The sequence below is a fragment of the Mirounga leonina genome, unplaced genomic scaffold (assembly GCF_011800145.1).
Source record: "Mirounga leonina isolate KUSES-001 unplaced genomic scaffold, KU_Mleo_1.0 Mir_53, whole genome shotgun sequence".
In the NCBI taxonomy this organism is placed as follows: domain Eukaryota; kingdom Metazoa; phylum Chordata; class Mammalia; order Carnivora; family Phocidae; genus Mirounga; species Mirounga leonina.
In genome coordinates, this window is record NW_023270807.1 from 9,724,611 (window position 1) to 9,741,934 (window position 17,324).

A 17,324-nucleotide genomic window follows, 5' to 3' on the forward strand; every position below is an offset into this window, starting at 1 on the left:
TCCTTTCCTTTCTCCTCTCCCATCCTTGTTTGCGCCTGTGTTTTTTGCCCCGGTCTAGTATGTACCACCCTCCCTCCCAAAAAGACAGTAACAGATAAAAAGGGGGGGCGATTTTATTAGAATCCAGGGATATCAGCCCTGGGCAACTGCCGAGGGCAGCTTCACATAACTCTTCATGGGGGGCAGTGGCCGAATCTTGCGGCCAGCCCAGCCCCCTTTGCGGTGCCATAGCCCACTGGAAGGCCTCTTGCCCAGCCAGCGGTTCCGCCCAGCCTTGCCGATGACGCGTTTGTTGTGATCGACGTTGGACACCCGGCCTACCGTTGCCACGCACGTTTCCAGAACCTGACCGAAAAAGCAGATGGAAGAGAAGGCACCTCGGGGAAAGAACCTGACATTGTTGCCTGTGTGACTCTGGGGAGGCTTCTTACCCTCACCGAGAGGAGGGAGAGGACAGGAGAAAACCACAGCATAATTGAACCTGAGTGCAGGTCCTATGGTAGTTGAAAACAAAAGGCACTGTTCCCTCTCCCATTATAGTGCCAGCCTGACAGGGCATGCCTAGTCACATGGCAGAAAGGGACACGCCTAGCTCAGGGTGGTTCCTAACATAAAACACCTGGGAACTATCCCAGCCAAGAAAGGTACATTCCAAAAATTCCTCCTCTGCTGATCCCTCCCACGTGTACCCCCACACACACCTGCATCTGTCTTCTGGAGGGCAGCTGGATGATGGCCGTCCCATTCACTTTCCGTAGCAACACACCACACGTCCCTGGAGAAGGGAGAAGCGACTCTGCCACCCTCCACAAGGGAGGAGTTGGGGGCAAATTTATAAGGGGACGTACCCCATACCGTGCCCTTGCTTTGCCCTTTGGGAGCAGACACGCTGAAGCAGGATGCGTGCAAGGTTTTAGGTCAAAACACAAGCACCTCTCCACCCTTGTTTTCTGTGTTTTTTCCTTCCCTTTCTCTGCCAGTGGACCACACCTGGCCCCAGAGGTTCAGAGCATTGTGACTTCAGGTACTCTTTGGCTTCCCAAATTGTAAGACCCCCAAGTAGCTCATTTCCCCATACCTGCAGCTCGGATATACTGGGCCCCCCGGCCTGGCTCACTCTCCACATTGTTGATGAGGGTCCCCACAGGCAAGGCCCCAAGAGGATGTGCGTCCCCTTCCCGAGCAGCAACTAAAAGACAGAATTTCTTTTTTTTAGAAAAAAAAATTTTTTTTAAGATTTTATTTATTTATTTGACAGAGAGAGACACAGCGAGAGAGGGAACACAAGCAGGGGGAGTGGGAGGAGAAGCAGGCTTCCCACCGAGCAGGGAGCCCGATGTGGGGCTGGATCCCAGGACTCTAGGATCATGACCCGAGCCGAAGGCAGTCGCTTAACGACTGAGCCACCCAGGCGCCCCTGAAAGATAGAATTTCATCAGCCCTAGACCCTTTGCAGCCTCCAAGCCCATACACATCTGAAAGCCATCTCTTACCTGCCATTCGGCCTATGTGGTCAGAGTTCAGGATGATATCTCCAGCCTGCATGTTTTCTGTGGCAATGATCCAGCGTTTCCGGCTGCCCCCAGCAACCAGAGCTATGTCTGCTGATCTGTTCAGGGTGAGGGACATATGAGCAGACCATCTAGGCAGCCCTACATCTTCTGAAAAGCCACAGAACAGTCACGCAGCCACACCATCATCATCTCACATCCCAAACTTGCCTACAGGGATCATAGCGGACCATGATGACCTTCTCCTCAAACGGTCCTGGCTTCGTTTCCAGCTCAGGCCGGAACCGCAGAAAGTCAATCATGCGATAACGCTGCTTGTGGCCCCCGCCAATACCATGCACTTGGATTCGGCCTGTGGTCAGGAAAGTGCAGAGACATGACCCAAGTCAGATGAATCAGCTCCCAGCAGTGGGAACAGGCCCATCCTGGGCAGAAAGCAGTACTTCCTAACATTATGACACAAGCAGAAAATAATAAAAAATTTGCACAGCACAGTGGGGTAAAAGGGGGTGGGGAAACACCTACATGGAGCTTGGTAAAAACATAATTATAGGATATTGAAATTATATAAAACCTCCAAACAAAATCTCTACAAATTACTGAATTCAGTAAGTTTACCGAGAGTGATGTAAATAATGGTCAACTGTTGTAGATTTCTGAAGGGCATGAAGAAGAATGTCATGAACTTCATGTGTATGTTTGGTTTTCTTCAACTACCTAGATGGGTCTTTAGGAGCACGGACCACCTTTCTGTTGCATTGTATTCTACTCTCTCGTTCTTACACACATACTATATACAGAAGGAGTCCAATAAATGCTTTTTATTTACATTCCTCTCCCTGTCAAGGAATAGACCTAGATCACCACATCAAAAACCAATGATTTATTGTATGGTGACTAACATAACATAATAAAATTAAAAAAAAAAAAAAAAGAAATAGACCTAGAGTCCTAACATGTGTTTCCCCTTTAATGCTTAAATCCTCTTGCTCTTGCTCTCACCTGTGTGGTTTCGGCCCCCAGACTTCCTCATCTTCACTGGTGTAATGGTGTACTTGGTACGACTCTTCCAGGACACAAAATTGGCACTAAGGGCCACGGAGGTAAGCAGTGGGCGGCAGGGGGGCAACACTGAGGAAGAGGGCAGCTGGAGAAGGGTAGTACTTGTCACCTAGAGATTAACAGAAATCTCTTTGACTTGAAAGGTAACTGAAGGAGAAGCCCCGGAGAACCAAGGGTGAAGGCATAGACCAAGTAGCCTACTTCCTTCTAGGAATGTCCCAGATCAGCTGTCCAAAAACTCCACCCTTCACTGCTTGCACACATACCAGGGTGGAATGTTTATCTAGGTGTATATGTGTTGATTATCTCTCCTTATTTGATCCTTTAACCTCTGAAGTATTTCTTCAATGGAATGGTCTCCTCTTGGTGCATCTCCTTCCAAATTTGGCTCAAAACTCTCCTTCTCTGGGAAACTCTTCCTTCTTTAAACAACTCCCTTTTCCAATGCTGGTAACTTTCCCACATCCATTTGCCACCATCAGCACCAATGCCTTTTGCCCCTCTGCATTATGTTTCTGGGAGTTTTCCAGCTGTGAATGGAGGGGAGGGATGATTTCTGTCTTGTTCCCTGCTGTATTCCCAGCATTTTAAAGTAGGTTGCTTTGGTTTTGAATTTTAAGTATGCATCTGCTAAACTCTACCATCATCCAGAAAGGTCCAGAGAAACAAGATTTACACTTTTCTTTTCTGTGACTCACCAATCACCCACTGGGGACACAGGATACCTTCACTTTAGGCTCCTAATCTCGTTATTTTGCCCTGCATTCTCTAACCTCAGCAATAACTCATCTTCAGTGGTTAAGAATCCAGGCTTTTTTTTTTTTTTAAGATTTTACTTATTTATTAGAGAGGGAGAGAGAGCACAAGCAGGGAGAGGGGCAGGCAGAGGGAGAGGGAGAAGCAGGCTCCCTGCTGAGCAGAGAACACAACATGGGGCTGGATCCCAGGACCCTGGGATCAAGAGCCCAGGTTTTGAAGCCAGATTGTCTAGATTCAATACTTGGGTGTATGGGGCACCTGGGTGGCTCAGTCGGTTGACCGTCTGCCTTTGGCTCCAGTGGTGATCTCAGGGTCCTGGGATCGAGCCCAGCGACAGGCTCCCTGCTCAGCAGGGAGTCTGCTTCTCCCTCTCCCTCTGATCCTCCTCCCCACTTGCGCTGTCTCTCTGTCTCCAAAAAAAAAAAAAAAAAAAATCTTAAAAATTACTGGGTGCCTGGGTGGCTCAGTTGGTTAAGCAACTGCCTTCAGCACAGGTCAGGATCCTGGAGCCCATGGATCGAGTCCCGCATGGGCCTCCCTGCTCGGCGGGGAGTCTGCTTCTCCCTCTGACCCTCCCCCCTCTCAGGCTCTCTCTCTCAGATAAATAAATAAAATAAAAATTATTTAAAAAATACTTGGTGTGTGACCTTGGACTGATCAGTTTTCTCATATGTAAAATGGCAATGATAACTACCTTATACAGGGGTTGAAAGGAGCTGCTTTATTTAAAATGCCAATTACTTATGCTTGGCTTATGATTGGTACTCAATGTCAGTTATTACTGAAACCTGTAAAATACTTTCACTTCCAATATCTCGTCTGAGGAATCCAGAGGCCCTGCGGGACAGCAACACTTAATAGAAGAGAAAGCTGAGGCTGAGAGTGATTTATCCAAAGACCCAGGCCGGCGTGATTCCTGACCAGGCTCACATCCTCCGCCTCCCACCCCAGGGTGCCCTCTCCGGCGGCCCGAACAGAAGCAGCCTCATTTCCAGATAGGGTGAATTACCTGGGCGGCCGGGAGCAGGCTGGGGCCGAGGGCGGGGGCTGGGGGCGTCAGGCTCAGGGAGCCCAGAGCGCGAGTCAGTGCCCTCAGAGCCATGAGGGCACCCAGGCTCCGCCGGGGTCAGCACACCACCATTACTTCTAGCCAGGCCGCCCGTCGTCTCTAGATGACGCTAACAGATCTCGGTGCCGTCGCTCCCTCCTGACGTAAGGAGGTGGGCAGAGAACCCGAGACCAAGGTGGATACACACCTCCTTTCCTCCTTGCGCGTGGTCAAAGCCAATCCTCGGGCGGCACTTACGTCGCGTGACTGGGGAGCAGGCCCCGCCCCTCGGAGCCGTCAAAACAATTGCCTCGAGCGGCAGCCATGATGAATTTAAAGGGGCAGTACCGGCAAGGGAGGAAGCCAGACCGACAGACTGCGGGTGAGTCTTTGAGGGTACTTCAGGGGCTGAGGGTTGAGGTCCGCTACCTCTTTTCTGCATTCCGGGACAGATGAACAAACCCCCACCGGCCGACCTCACACAACTCCGGACAAGCTGAAAAACTCCGCCCCTCGCGAGTCTTCCCGCCCCTCGGCGTCCAGACAGACAGACAGACGGCCTGCCCCGCCCCCTGCGCTACCGACCGACTCCTTGACCTCGGGATTGTCGGGCCCCTGGGTACTCGCCCGGGACGCGGAGCTCGGCGGCCCACCCGCACTTCCCCCATCGCCCCCGCCCGTCTCACTCTGTCCCCACCCTGGGCCCCAGGGCAGGTCGACAGCCGGAGACATTTCTCGACCGCATGCCCAGGCTGGGAGACCAACTCCCAGCGCCGCGTTTCCCTGTGACCCTACGGCCGCTCAGAAGACCTGCCACTCTTTCCTGCATCATCAGGCGTCCGAGAGGCACCCTAGGGTGACTCCTCTCAGAGCCTGTTAGTAGGTGGTCATCACAGAGACAAAGCCATGAAAGTGAATGGGTCAGGAGTGACCAGGTCTGCCTCCTCACCCTTTCCCAGCACGCCCCTTGCCGCAGGTCTCAGATCAAGTCTCATTCCCTTCTTGGGAGAAAATAGGTCTCGTGGCCTGGGGTGGGAGGTTGGCTTCGGGAAGGAAGAGGGACATTGGTCGCCTTTGAAGGCCTGTAGGTAGAGAGAGGGAGGGTGTTTGCCCTGAGTAGGGCTCTGTGCCAGGTCCTCTGGGTGGCTGTGAAGTGGTGAGAGAAGGGTTGGGAAGGCTGGACTTCTGGACTTTGGGCAGGGCCGATCTTTGTGAGTACCTGCCTACGGAAAGGGTTTCTTCCGGGCTCTGGCCTGAGTGCCACAGGCAAGGGCTGTGCTCTGTATACCGGTAAGAATATGGAAAGGTGAGAAACAAGGCTCTTTTGGGGAAGTAGGAAGAGAGCCTGACATCTGGGGGTTGAGAAGTATGGATTGAAGGCCTAGTGGGGAAAGAGGCAGAGTTTACTAGGTTTGGAGATGCTGGCCTTGGCTCTGAGGGTGACGCAGTCCGAAGACCTTGAGCTTTCTGGGGCCCTCTCATCTGGGTCCTGCAATGAAGGCACCTTTCTGCTTCTTCTCTCCCTCTTCCCTGTAACTTTGAAACCTGTACCTTTCCTATTTTCTGAAACCTCTGCACCATTTTCTTTATATCTCCTGTCTGCTTTAACTCTGTTTCCTTTGCAGTGTTTTCCAGACACCCTCTTGTGTTCCCTACAGTGCTGTGTCTCATCTGATTGCTTTTCCTATTTCTGACCCAAGCTCTCTTTCCAACAACTTTTGTATTCTCTTCCTAAGTTCTAAATCAGTCTGCTAGTTCTCAGAGCTTTTGTTCCTTCGATAGTCTTTTTTCATTCAATTCCTTTCCCTCTCTCTTTCCCACAACCTTAGCTTTGTGCTTAGTGTTGTAGGCTCCCTCCCCACTGGTTACTCTCTCCAATTAAACCAGAAGGTCACCCATACTCTCTTTTGTCCCTTCCCTTGGATCCTCACCACCCTCTAACCAAGGTGCTCAGCCTCTCTTTCTTATCTTTACCCCCGCTGAGCTCTGTTGTTTCTCCTCAGCCCAGGCAAGGTCCCCCTGGCCAAGATGTCAGGCCTGGTGTTGGGGCAGCGGGATGAGCCTGCAGGGCACCGGCTCAGCCAGGAGGAGATCCTGGGAAGCACTCGGCTGGTGAGCCAAGGGCTGGAGGCCCTACACAGTGAACATCAGGCTGTCCTGCAAAGTCTGTCCCACACCATTGAGTGTCTGCAGCAGGGAGGCCATGAAGAAGGACTGGTACACGAGAAGGCCCGGCAGCTGCGACGTTCCATGGAAAACATCGAGCTGGGGCTGAGTGAGGCCCAGGTGAGCGGAAGGAGGTGATGCCAAGTGGCCCTTGGAGGAGCATTTGTCTGATTGGAGTTTTGGGGTCATTTAGGATCGCCTTGTCCTAGATGCTTTCATTCATTCATGCAGTAAATATATATTAAGCCCCTACTTTGTGCCAGGCACAAGTCCTCTGGGCACTGGAGGAACATCACTGAACACAACAGTCAAAAATCTTCGCCGTCTCAGAGCTCACATTCTAGCTGCAGGAGGCAAACAATACACAAATAAAGTAAAGGATTCCGTATGTCAGAGTGACAATTGCTAAGGAAAAGGGATAAAAATAAAACAGAAGGGGAGGAGGGGGACAGAGAAATGATACAACTATAGATAGGATGGTCAAAAAAAGTCTAACTGAAAGGTGTCATTTGAGCAAAGATTTGAAGATGAGGGAGTGAGTCATACAATAAATGGGGGAAGAACATCTAAAGCAGAGTGGGTAGTACCTCCAAAGGCCCTGAACTGGAGCCTATCCGGTGAGTCCAGTGAGGGACCAGTGTGGCTGCAGTAGAGTGGATGAGGTGAAGCAAAATAGGAAATGAAGTGCAGGGGCACCTGGCGGGCTCAGCTGTGGAGCGTGCGACTCCTGATCTCGGGGTTGTGAGCTCAAGTCCCACATTGGGTATAGAGATTACTTAAAAATTAAAAATCTGAAAGGAAGGAAGGAAGGAAAAAAAGAAAAGGAAGGAAGGAAGAAAGAAAGAAAAAAAGAAAATGAGGTGTAAGAGGTAGAGGGGTTAGGAGTCAAGGGGACAGATCATGTGGAACTTGTAGGTCATCACAAGGATGTTCCTTTTACTTTGAATGAAATGAAAGTTATTGGAATATATAGAGCAGAGGAGTGATGTGGTCTAACTTAACATTTTAAAAGGATCATCTGGCTGCTGGGTTGAGAACAGACTCTAAGAAAAAAGGGCAGAAACAGAGAGACCAGTGAGGAGGTGATGGTAGTCGCCCAGGTGGGAACCGATGGTGACCTGGCCCAGGGTGGTGGCTATGGAGGTGGTGAGAAATTGGATTCAGGGTGTATTTTGAAGGTAGAACCATTGCTACCCAACCCCTCCTCCTGGCCTCTGCCGGTCTTGCTGCCTCCCGGTAGGCTTCCCTCCCACTTAATCCCAGAACGCTCCAATCCGGAGTCTGGCGCTCACGGGATGTGCCCACCTAGGTGATGCTGGCTTTGGCCAGCCACCTGAGCACAGTGGAGTCGGAGAAACAGAAGCTGCGGGCTCAGGTCCGGAGGCTGTGTCAGGAGAACCAGTGGCTCCGGGACGAGCTGGCGGGCACCCAGCAGCGGCTCCAGCGCAGCGAACAGGCTGTGGCCCAGCTGGAGGAGGAAAAGAAGCACCTGGAGTTCCTCGGCCAGCTGCGGCAGTACGACGAGGATGGGCATGGTGTGGTAAGCGCACGCCAGCAAGGCTGGCTACGGGGCAGACAGCTGGGAGTCACCAGAGACAGGGTGAGGGTGGGGGTGGGGTGGTAACTGCTCATCAGCTGCAGGGACCCGCAGTGCTGCGTGACCTGCCCCCACCCGGCAGAATTCAGGTCCTGACACCAACTCCAAATAGCAACAAGGTGGAAACCGTCTTAACTCATTCAGTCTACATTTAGTTACATGACAGCTGTGTATGCCAGGCACTGCGCACTCTGCTGGGGATGCCACAGTGAACGAGGCAGACGGAATTCCTGCTCTCCCAATTAGAGGTTTTGGGGTTGGGGGGAGACACACAAGCACCCGGACAATTCCAGCCCAGAATCCTAAGTGCTACAGTGAGGGAAAGCATCGCACAGTCGAGCAAGACCCTCCTAAAATTTGCTCTCAAGATGTATGAAATATAACCCTCACTCAACAGTCATGTACTTATCTCTCTGCCTTAGGCGGCGCAAGAGGATGTATGTGGGGGAGATGTAAAGAACTATAAGAGAGTTCCTGCCCTCTCAAGCTTATAATGTAGCTGTAGGGCCAAGGCTTACACACGAGAACACGTATGTGACGACACTTCAAATGCTCACTATTGGATGAGTGGTTCAGTCAGTAATGGGAGGAATTCCAAGATTGGTTCATGGGGACTGGGATGGCCTGAGAAGGATTCACAGATGAGGTGGGGTACAGGGATGGGTAAGATTTAGGTTGGATTTTTTCCTTGTACAGGTTAGGAGTTGGGCTGGATTTTGATGGGTGATGAGGGGAAAGGAGGAGCTTTCTAGACTGGGGGTGGGTATGTGTCAATAGATAAGGCTCCAGGGCTGGTGAGCTGATCTCTCCCAGGGAAAGTGGGGTGATTTGCATGGGACACATTGACAAGGCTGGATGGGAGGGTTGGAGGTGTTTATACAGGGCTGACGTGCCTGGTGGGGCAAAGCAACTTTCCCCACGTGGAAGAAGGTGAGACAGTGAGGGTTGGGCACTGAGTTGAGAGGGAGTGACGGCAGATGATGGGGACGAGGCTGAGCTACACGCTTTGGGTATGCTTTGGATACGTGTCAGTAAGATCAGACACACTCCCTGCCCTTAGGAAAGATAGGGCAGACATATAATCAGTGTAAACACACAGGGATCAGCACTGGGCTATAATTACAAGAACTGAGGGGGAGAGGGGTGGAGGCTAGAGAATGAGGGTGCTTAGGAAGCTCTCAGTGTGAAAGAAGGAGACTTACAAAACAACAGCAGGGTGAGATTGGTGGGCAGATGCTGGCCTTCCCAGCAGTGGGACATGAACAAGAGTCTTCTCCACCGGTCAGTGATTTCACAGGTTAGAGGGGCCCTGAAAAGGCTACTGGGGATATCTTGGCCTTAGACATTCTGCTGCTTCCCTTCCAGGAGGAGAAGGAGGGTGATGCCACCAAGGATTCCCTGGATGATCTCTTCCCCAATGAGGAGGAAGAAGATTCCAGCAATGGCTGTGAGTCTGCCTTTGGAGTTGGAGGGTAAAGAGGGGCAGCAGAGGGCTGGTCCCAGTTGTGGCCTGCCTTGCATACGGGATGCTCACCATCCAGAAATAGGTTCTTCGCTTCCCCTGGAGATAGGGCAGGAACTGGGCTACTGCTCCCATTTTCTCAGCCTCCCCATTATTCACCAATATTTATTACACAGTTAATGTGTCCTGGGCCCTATAGTAGGCACTAGGGATACCGAGTTGAGAATGACAGAGTTCTTGCCCGTAAGGAGCTCAAAGTCGAATGGGATAATGACCCTGGAGTGAAAGAACATGAGCTCCTCGAGGGAAAGAACCAGGTCTTTCTTATTTTCGTATCCCTGACACAGTCCCTGGCTCATGCTTGCTGAGTAAATTTTGTTGAATGAATGAGTGATTGGGTGAACGAGTGGGGTTGTGAGGGGCACAGGGACCAGGGAGTGGGCGAAGGAGGGCCTGGTGGGGGGGGGTGGGCACAGGCGCAGAACGAGATGCGGGGCGGGGGTGGGGAGGGTGGACAGCAAAGGGGAGAGGAAGAGTGCCCTGAGGACGTCTCCTGTTCATTTTCTGGGATGGTTAGTGTCCCGTGGCCAGGGCACCCAGCACAGCGGGTACGAGATCCCAGCGAGGCTGCGGACACTGCACAACTTGGTGATCCAGTATGCTGCCCAGGGTCGCTATGAGGTGGCTGTACCGCTCTGCAAGCAGGCACTGGAGGACTTGGAGCGCACTTCTGGCCACGGCCACCCTGATGTCGCGACCATGCTCAACATCCTTGCTTTGGTGTATCGGTGAGGCCTGGCCTCTTTGTCTCCCAACTTTGCCTCCGGGTTCCCATCTTGATCCACCTTTGGCTCCCATTCCTCCTCTCCAGAGGGTACCTCTTCTCCCTGCTGGGCCTCCCAAGTGACCCCACTAGGGGCTTTCTCCTGCACCAGCACTCTCGTTCTTTCCATACCTGAGCCCTTGACCTCAGAGCCGCTCATCTCTCAGGCTCTTCGCTTCTCTATTCCCTCCTTTGGGAGGGTCTCTTTCCCTCTCTGTTTCCATCTCTTGCATCCTGTAACTGGTCTCCTCTTGGCATGGCAGTGTTCTGCATCCACATATAGGCGTGTTGGTGAACTCTCACTGCTCACCCCCGGACTTCCTGTCTCCTCTCTGAGGCCCCAATCCCTAAATGTACCTCATTCATACCGAAGGGAAGGAGGGAAAAAGATGGCTTGGGGGCCGAGTTCAGGGTAACCCCTTGTCACTTCTCCTCTTCCAGGGACCAGAATAAGTATAAGGAAGCTGCCCACCTGCTGAATGATGCCCTCTGCATCCGGGAGAGCACCCTGGGCCGGGACCACCCTGCTGTCAGTACTCCTTGCCCTCCTTGCCTCCTGCTCTTTTGGCTTCTCTTGTTTGTTTATCCACTGCCCTCAGCCCACTCACTAGCGGTGTTCAGGGAGGAGGTGTGAGGGCTCCTTTTTACCAGGCCCTGTCTGCTAAGCCCAGTGGTTCTCAACTTTCTGAGACACAATGATTCTTTCTTATAATTAGTATTTTCCTGAAGCAGAATTCATAGACACCGTAACTGACCTACACATACAATTCCAAAAAATGTTGAGTGATACCTTAGTCATATAAAAATGAGGAAAGTAACTTACAATTCAATAGGATATGTTACAGTGAAATGAAAACACGACATGGTAACAGTTTTATTGAGTACAACTACAGTAAAAGACATAATATAGCAGATAACTTACAATATAGTATGATCTACAATTTTAGATTTAGAAAAAGTGAGACCAGTAAGACATTGTATATAAGAAATATTAAAAAATGACAGAGCAGGGGTGCCCGGCTGACTCAGTCAGAAGAGCCTGCGACTCTTGATCTTGGGATCTACGCTACGCCTCACGTTGGGCATAGAGATTATAAAAAAATTAAAAAATGACAGAGCAGAAGTATTGGTGGATACAAGATTAAAAACCCATGTCAGACTCAGTAACGACAGGCCAGATTTATTCGTATATGATGAGAGAAAGAGAAATGATAGATTGTCACAGTGGAGAAAATGAGAAAAAGATATTTTTTGCAAATGAGCTGACTTTATGAAAATAGTTCCTTATGTTACAACATGTGATAGGGATGATGTAGCTGAGAAAACAACTCCCCTCTTGATACCCCACTAAGTGTCAAGGCTTACACTGCTCGAATGTCTGGCCGGACACTCCAAAGTTAACAGACCTGTCCCACACGTGCAGAACATCTGTACCATCCTTACCTTCCCGAAGGTGATAGTGCCCCCAGTCTTCATGGCAACCAAAAACCACACCAAACCCCACCTCCAGAAATATCTACAAATCCCCCTAGAGGGCGGTCCCACTCCCAGAGAGAACCTCAGAACCTCCAGGTCAGCAGCTCCCCCCCCCACCCCGCCCCACCCCGCCCTTAGGCTTGCGGAGTCCTCTTCTCTTGGGAATCGTGCAGTGTGGGGCTCTGTTGTGCAGGGGGAGAACCTCCAGGCACCCACGCTGAGGGGACAGGCCTGTCTTCCCAGGTGGCTGCCACACTCAACAACCTGGCTGTGCTCTATGGCAAAAGGGGCAAATACAAGGAGGCCGAGCCGCTGTGCCAGCGAGCACTGGAGATTCGAGAAAAGGTGCCTGTGCTCTCTCATTCTTCCCTGATGCTGTGGCCCTCCCTCCACCATCTTTCTTCCAGCCTACCCTCCTCCCTCATGTTTTTCCTTACCCACCTTTCTCTGCCTTGTTGCCTCTCCTGTCATTCCCTTCTCCTGCTCCCCACATGGGTATGTGCGCACATGGTTGTACACACACACAATCCTAGCCATCCATCACTCCTTTACTCCTTCTAGGTCCTGGGCACTGACCACCCAGATGTGGCAAAGCAGCTGAACAACCTGGCCCTGTTGTGCCAAAACCAGGGCAAGTATGAGGCCGTGGAACGCTATTACAGGCGGGCCCTGGCCATCTATGAGGGGCAGCTGGGGCCAGACAACCCTAATGTAGCCCGGACCAAGAACAACCTGGTAAGGGAGGAAGGGAAGAAGTCAGTGGAGGGAGGGGAAGGGAAAGCACCCTACTGTGGTATGCTAACCTCGTCACCTTTGTGCATCTGGGGCTGTCTTTGGGGCTGAGGGATCTGCCTCATTCCAGTGGGAAGGCGAAGACCCGTAGCTTTCTGGGGGTAGAGTGAATACCCTTGACCCTGCAGCTAGAAAAGGCAGTATGGAGAGGATCTCTGGGGAAGGTTATAAGGAGACCAAGAAGTGGAAATCCCTGAGCCCTGCTGAGACCTTGTCTCCGTCCTGTGGTTTTGCCTTTCTGCCTACAGGCTTCCTGTTACCTGAAACAGGGCAAATATGCTGAGGCTGAGACGCTCTACAAGGAGATCCTGACGCGTGCGCATGTGCAGGAGTTTGGGTCTGTGGATGGTGAGTGGGGTGGGCCTGCGGAGGGAGCTGTAGGATGGTGAAGAAATGCAGACTAGGGGTGCCTGGGTGGCTCAGTTGGTGGAGCATCAGACTCTTGATCTCGGCTCAGGTCTTGATCTCAGGGTCATGAAATCAAGCCCTGCGTTGGGCTCCACCTGTGGAGCCTATTTAAAAAAAAATGCTGACCAAAGGTAGGGGGTTAGGCCCTAGTGCTTCCCAGGCAGAGCCAGACCACTTTAGTTCAGCCCCATGGGCCTCGGCTCCTGGCTCCCCACCATACTGTCTAGCTCTGGTCTCTAACCTTCACCCCATCCCGTGTATCACCCCTAGATGACCACAAGCCCATCTGGATGCACGCAGAGGAGCGGGAGGAAATGAGCAAAGTGAGTGTGGGGCCCAGCCTGGGGAGCCTGAGGCTACCAGGGCCTCTGGCTTACTCCTTGCATGAGCGTAGCTCCTTACCTCTTTCCTACCTGACCACCAGTCCCAGATGCCCAGTGCCTTCCCCAGCCCAGCCCACACCCTAGCCCCCAGCCATCTGTGTGCTCTCATCTCCGGCTTCCCCTCTGCTATGTTCTGCAGAGCCGGCACCGAGAGGGCGGCACGCCCTACACTGAGTATGGAGGCTGGTACAAGGCCTGCAAAGTGAGCAGGTGAGCTGCTGGTGAGAAGCTGGCTTGGCCTCCCACGCCCTCCATCCAAACCCTGAGCCTGGCCTCTGGGACCTTTTCCCTTCTTCCCTTTGGCCTTCCCTTGGCTCTGCTCCCTCTCTTTCCTGTTTCTTTTCTGAATCCATCCTCACTCCTTCCCACAGCCCCACAGTGAACACCACTCTGAGAAACCTAGGAGCTCTGTACAGGCGCCAAGGAAAGCTGGAGGCAGCCGAGACCCTGGAAGAATGTGCCCTACGCTCCCAGAAACAGGTCAGTGACCCGGAGGGAAAGGAGGTCCGGAAGGTAGGTCCTGGGGATGGGGGACCACCAAGGCTTCTTTAGAGTCTCAGAAGAATAAGAGAAGAGGCTGAGGAGAAAGCCAGGAAAGGGAGGTGAGACTCTTTTGTGGTTGTGGTTGTTTTTAAGTGTGTTCTTACCCCCCCTCCCCTTGCCCTTTATGGTCAGGACTCCCAAGTTCAAGGTTCACATCACTAAATTGGACTGCTAAAAGGAAAGCAATGTCCTTTAACAATTTGAAGAATTTACTGAGGAGGGCCGTGGGTGGTACACGTAAGGGGGTTGAGGTTGAGGGGAGCCCAAAGTCACTTTCTCAAATTGTGGGTCATGACTCATTAGTGGGTCTTGAAATCAATTCAGTGTGGACCATAGTGAAAATTTATATCTATTTGTAAGTAGGAATACATTGCAAAGAGAAGAGGCGAGTACTTTCCAGTATGTGTGTACTGGGACATCACAAGGAAAAATGTCTCCCCTGTTGGGGCTGATGGTGAAAAAAAGTTTGAAAGCCCCAACCTGAGGAGCTAAGGAGTGCAGATTCCCAGCGCCTACCTTTTCCTTCCAGGGCACGGACCCTATCAGTCAAACCAAGGTGGCCGAGCTGCTTGGGGAAGGTGACAGTGGAAGGACCTCTCAGGAGGGCCCTGGGGGCAGCGTGAAGTACGAGGGAGGTGAAGATGCTTCTGTGGCCGTGGAATGGTCAGGGGTGAGTCTCATTATTGCCCCTTGATCTCTCCGGCTCCCTCCTGCTGGTGTGGTGAGAGGCTCTGGGCCTGCCCATGTAGGACATGAGGGCATGTTGTCCACACTGCAGTTCAGTTTGCCCAGCCCTCTCAGGGGGATCTGCAAGCCATCTATTGATAGGGCTCTTGTTTTCTTTTTCTTTTTTTAAAAGATTTTATTTATTTATTTGTCAGAGAGAGAGAGGGCACGGGCATGGGGAGTGGCAGGCAGAGGGAGAAGCAGGCTCCCCACCGAGCAAGGAGCCCGATGCAGGACTTGATCCCAGGACCCTGAGATCATGACCTGAGCGAAAAGCAGATGCTTAACTGACTGAGCCACCCAGGTTTTCAATCACTAGGCTTTTGGGGGAGGCGGGATGGTGTGCAGGATAAATGGCAGCAGTAGACTCAGAAGCCAGTCTGCATGGGCTCCCCTTAGCTTCTGTTCCCTATCCCTCTCTCCCAGGATGGCAGTGGGACCCTGCAGAGGAGCGGTTCTCTGGGCAAGATCCGGGATGTGCTTCGTAGAAGCAGCGAACTCCTGGTGAGGAAGCTCCAGGGGACTGAGCCTCGGCCCTCCAGGTACACAGTGAGACTGAGATATGGCAAAGCAGACCAGTAAGCCCTTGCCTCCAACTCCTCTTGGCCCCCCATCTCTGGAGAAGTGTCTTGGAGAGAAACATGGAGGAGGTCAATGGGATGGCCATGGCGAAAGAGTTTGGGAAAAATGGGTGCCCCAGGGGTTGGGAAAGGTACCTGAGGAGATGCCAGTTACTGCTGAAGATAAGAGTGTGCATGTGTACTCATGTGTGGGGGGGTGTCAGACAGTGGGTAGGCCATGATCTGATGCGTGCGGCAGTGCCCAAGAGGCCCACGGTGTTAGGGCCTCTAATAGGGAAGAGAAGGGGCCTCAGTTCTTTCTTTTTGCATTGTAGCAGCAACATGAAGCGGGCAGCCTCCTTAAACTATCTGAATCAACCCAGTGCAGCACCCCTCCAGGTAAGAGCAGTGCTTGGGAGCATATTGGTGGGTGAGCAAGAAAGGGGAGCCATGGGACCCGTGCCGCAGGAGTTAGGGAAGAGGAGAGAGTCCTGTGGGTTGAAGACTCCAGCCAGGGAACTGGAGTTGGGTAGACAAGAATCAAGCAGACACCTTGTTGGGGGTGGTGACCACTACGGGAGTGTTTTGGGCCAGAGATGGTAGCAAATAAATTAATCAGGAAGGGAACAGGAATTGATGTTCTCTAAACTGGTACTTTGGAATTATGAATAATTCAAGAATGATTTGGGGATACCAACTGCTCTTCCTCCGGCAGCCACCATATTCTTCACCTTGGGGACTCAGTGGCAGATGAGAAGGGAAAAAGAAAAAAAAAGTATTAAATCATCTACATTTGAGAAAACAATAACGACATGTTAATGGCAACTGACCATTTTTATCAACACATTCAGAATTTAGGCTGATATTCATGTGGCTCTTCTGAGCATTCTCTCCCCCAGATCATGGCCTTCTTGAACATCCTAGCAAAGGCTACAACTGCACAGAGCCCCAGAGCTTGGGATTGAAGTTACAGGCTCCATCCTAGCTCTAGAGATAGACGGCAGCCATGTAATGGGTAGACTCCAGGGGACAGTCTTTGGGAGGCCAAGGTCCCTGGGCTGATGACATTGTGTTGTCTGTTTCAGGTCTCCCGGGGCCTCAGTGCCAGCACTACGGACCTCTCTTCAAGCAGCTGACATTCAACCCACCCCCCAGGTCTGCTGGGTCCCCCCCACAGCCCTCTCAGCATTCCCTATTGCTCCTGGCTCTTCCAACCCCAAGGTGGGACAGGGAAGGGAGAGCAGTTAACCAGAAGATTGCTGCTGCCCTTAGGGTCTTGGCTCCCTCCTCAGGAATCCCCCTCAGGAAGGACCCTCAGGACATCCTCTCCCCATAGTCCTCTAGAGTAGCTAGCTCTGAGGCCCCCAAGATGCTTAAAGAGCAGACGCGCATCTCGGAGATGGAGCCTGCTGCTGGCGTTTTGGTCAGAGGTTTTGGGGCTGGCCAACCAAGTTGCCTCCCTCTGGCCTCTCTTGTTCCCTCTGCTGCCTCACTTCAGGTCCGTGTATTTCACTTTTCTTAAATAAAGAATCAGGTAACCGTTGTGCCTCTTGAGTCCTGACCGAAGAGGATAGGGAGCAAGGGTTGTGTTGGGGCCCTTCACAGAAGGGCAAGGGACAGTGATGGATGGGGCAACACGAGAAGTGTTGATTCTTGGATCTCTCCTCTCTTCCTTCCCGTTTGTATCCTCTGCAGCAGGGCCTGCAGGAAGGCATCTGGGGGATGGGGGAGGAGGCCCGCAACCCAAGGAGAAGGTGCTATGGACTGGGTTGTCAGGGACATGTGGTGGCCATGTGGCAGGACCCTGGAGTCCTGGCGCCACTGCTCCTGGCCTGTGAGGCCCTCTGTGGCTGCCCCTCCTCCTCCCAGCTGTTTGGGGGAAGGGAGGTCTAAGCAGGCCTGGGGGGCCCTCCCGAGCCAGAGCGGGATGAGGCACTCACTATCCATCCCCTCTCAGCATATCCTGGAGGCCTGAGCAGCAGCTGGGGCCCATCTTCTAAAGCTTGAC

The 17,324-nt window shown here is 52.2% G+C and overlaps 2 protein-coding genes across 3 annotated transcripts; one reads left to right on the forward strand and one right to left on the reverse strand.

The window, feature by feature from the left end:
* Nucleotides 1–95: 95 nt before the first annotated feature.
* On the reverse strand, nt 96–4,532 carry MRPL2 (mitochondrial ribosomal protein L2). The gene is made up of 7 exons (XM_034991201.1): nt 4,342–4,532; nt 2,514–2,682; nt 1,722–1,863; nt 1,494–1,609; nt 1,079–1,189; nt 702–775; nt 96–345 (listed from the first exon to the last, which is right to left on the reverse strand). The coding sequence occupies exons 1-7, from the start codon at nt 4,432–4,434 to the stop codon at nt 133–135; spliced, it is 918 nt and encodes a 305-aa protein (XP_034847092.1). The 5' UTR covers nt 4,435–4,532; the 3' UTR covers nt 96–132.
* Nucleotides 4,533–4,682: 150 nt separating this feature from the next.
* Nucleotides 4,683–16,859, forward strand: KLC4 (kinesin light chain 4). Of its 2 annotated transcripts, none has more exons than XM_034991198.1 (16): nt 4,683–4,762; nt 6,384–6,666; nt 7,856–8,086; nt 9,509–9,590; nt 10,183–10,393; nt 10,870–10,957; nt 12,148–12,249; nt 12,466–12,639; nt 12,945–13,044; nt 13,375–13,427; nt 13,627–13,697; nt 13,859–13,967; nt 14,560–14,700; nt 15,183–15,298; nt 15,652–15,715; nt 16,402–16,859. In XM_034991198.1, exons 2-16 carry the CDS (start codon nt 6,409–6,411, stop codon nt 16,450–16,452), a joined length of 1,851 nt encoding a protein of 616 aa, XP_034847089.1. In that variant the 5' UTR covers nt 4,683–4,762; nt 6,384–6,408; the 3' UTR covers nt 16,453–16,859. The 2 variants fall into 2 exon arrangements, with proteins under 2 accessions (XP_034847089.1, XP_034847088.1); XM_034991197.1 differs by lacking the exon at nt 4,683–4,762 and adding an exon at nt 4,910–5,315.
* Nucleotides 16,860–17,324: the final 465 nt, after the last annotated feature.

What these genes read in the sequence shown, in the direction of transcription:
- MRPL2 (XM_034991201.1), bottom strand. Translation starts at nt 4,434, where the DNA reads ATGGCTCTGAGGGCACTGACTCGCGCTCTGGGCTCCCTGAGCCTGACG. An exon ending in TGGGGGCCGAAACCACACAG is followed by an intron (nt 1,864 to 2,513) that starts GTGAGAGCAAGA and finishes TCCTGACCACAG; the next exon opens with GCCGAATCCAAGTGCATGGT. An exon ending in GTCCGCTATGATCCCTGTAG is followed by an intron (nt 1,610 to 1,721) that starts GCAAGTTTGGGA and finishes CACCCTGAACAG; the next exon opens with ATCAGCAGACATAGCTCTGG.
- KLC4 (XM_034991197.1), top strand. Translation starts at nt 5,287, where the DNA reads ATGAAAGTGAATGGGTCAGGAGTGACCAG. An exon ending in ACGAGGATGGGCATGGTGTG is followed by an intron (nt 8,087 to 9,508) that starts GTAAGCGCACGC and finishes CTTCCCTTCCAG; the next exon opens with GAGGAGAAGGAGGGTGATGC. An exon ending in AAGGCCTGCAAAGTGAGCAG is followed by an intron (nt 13,698 to 13,858) that starts GTGAGCTGCTGG and finishes TCCTTCCCACAG; the next exon opens with CCCCACAGTGAACACCACTC.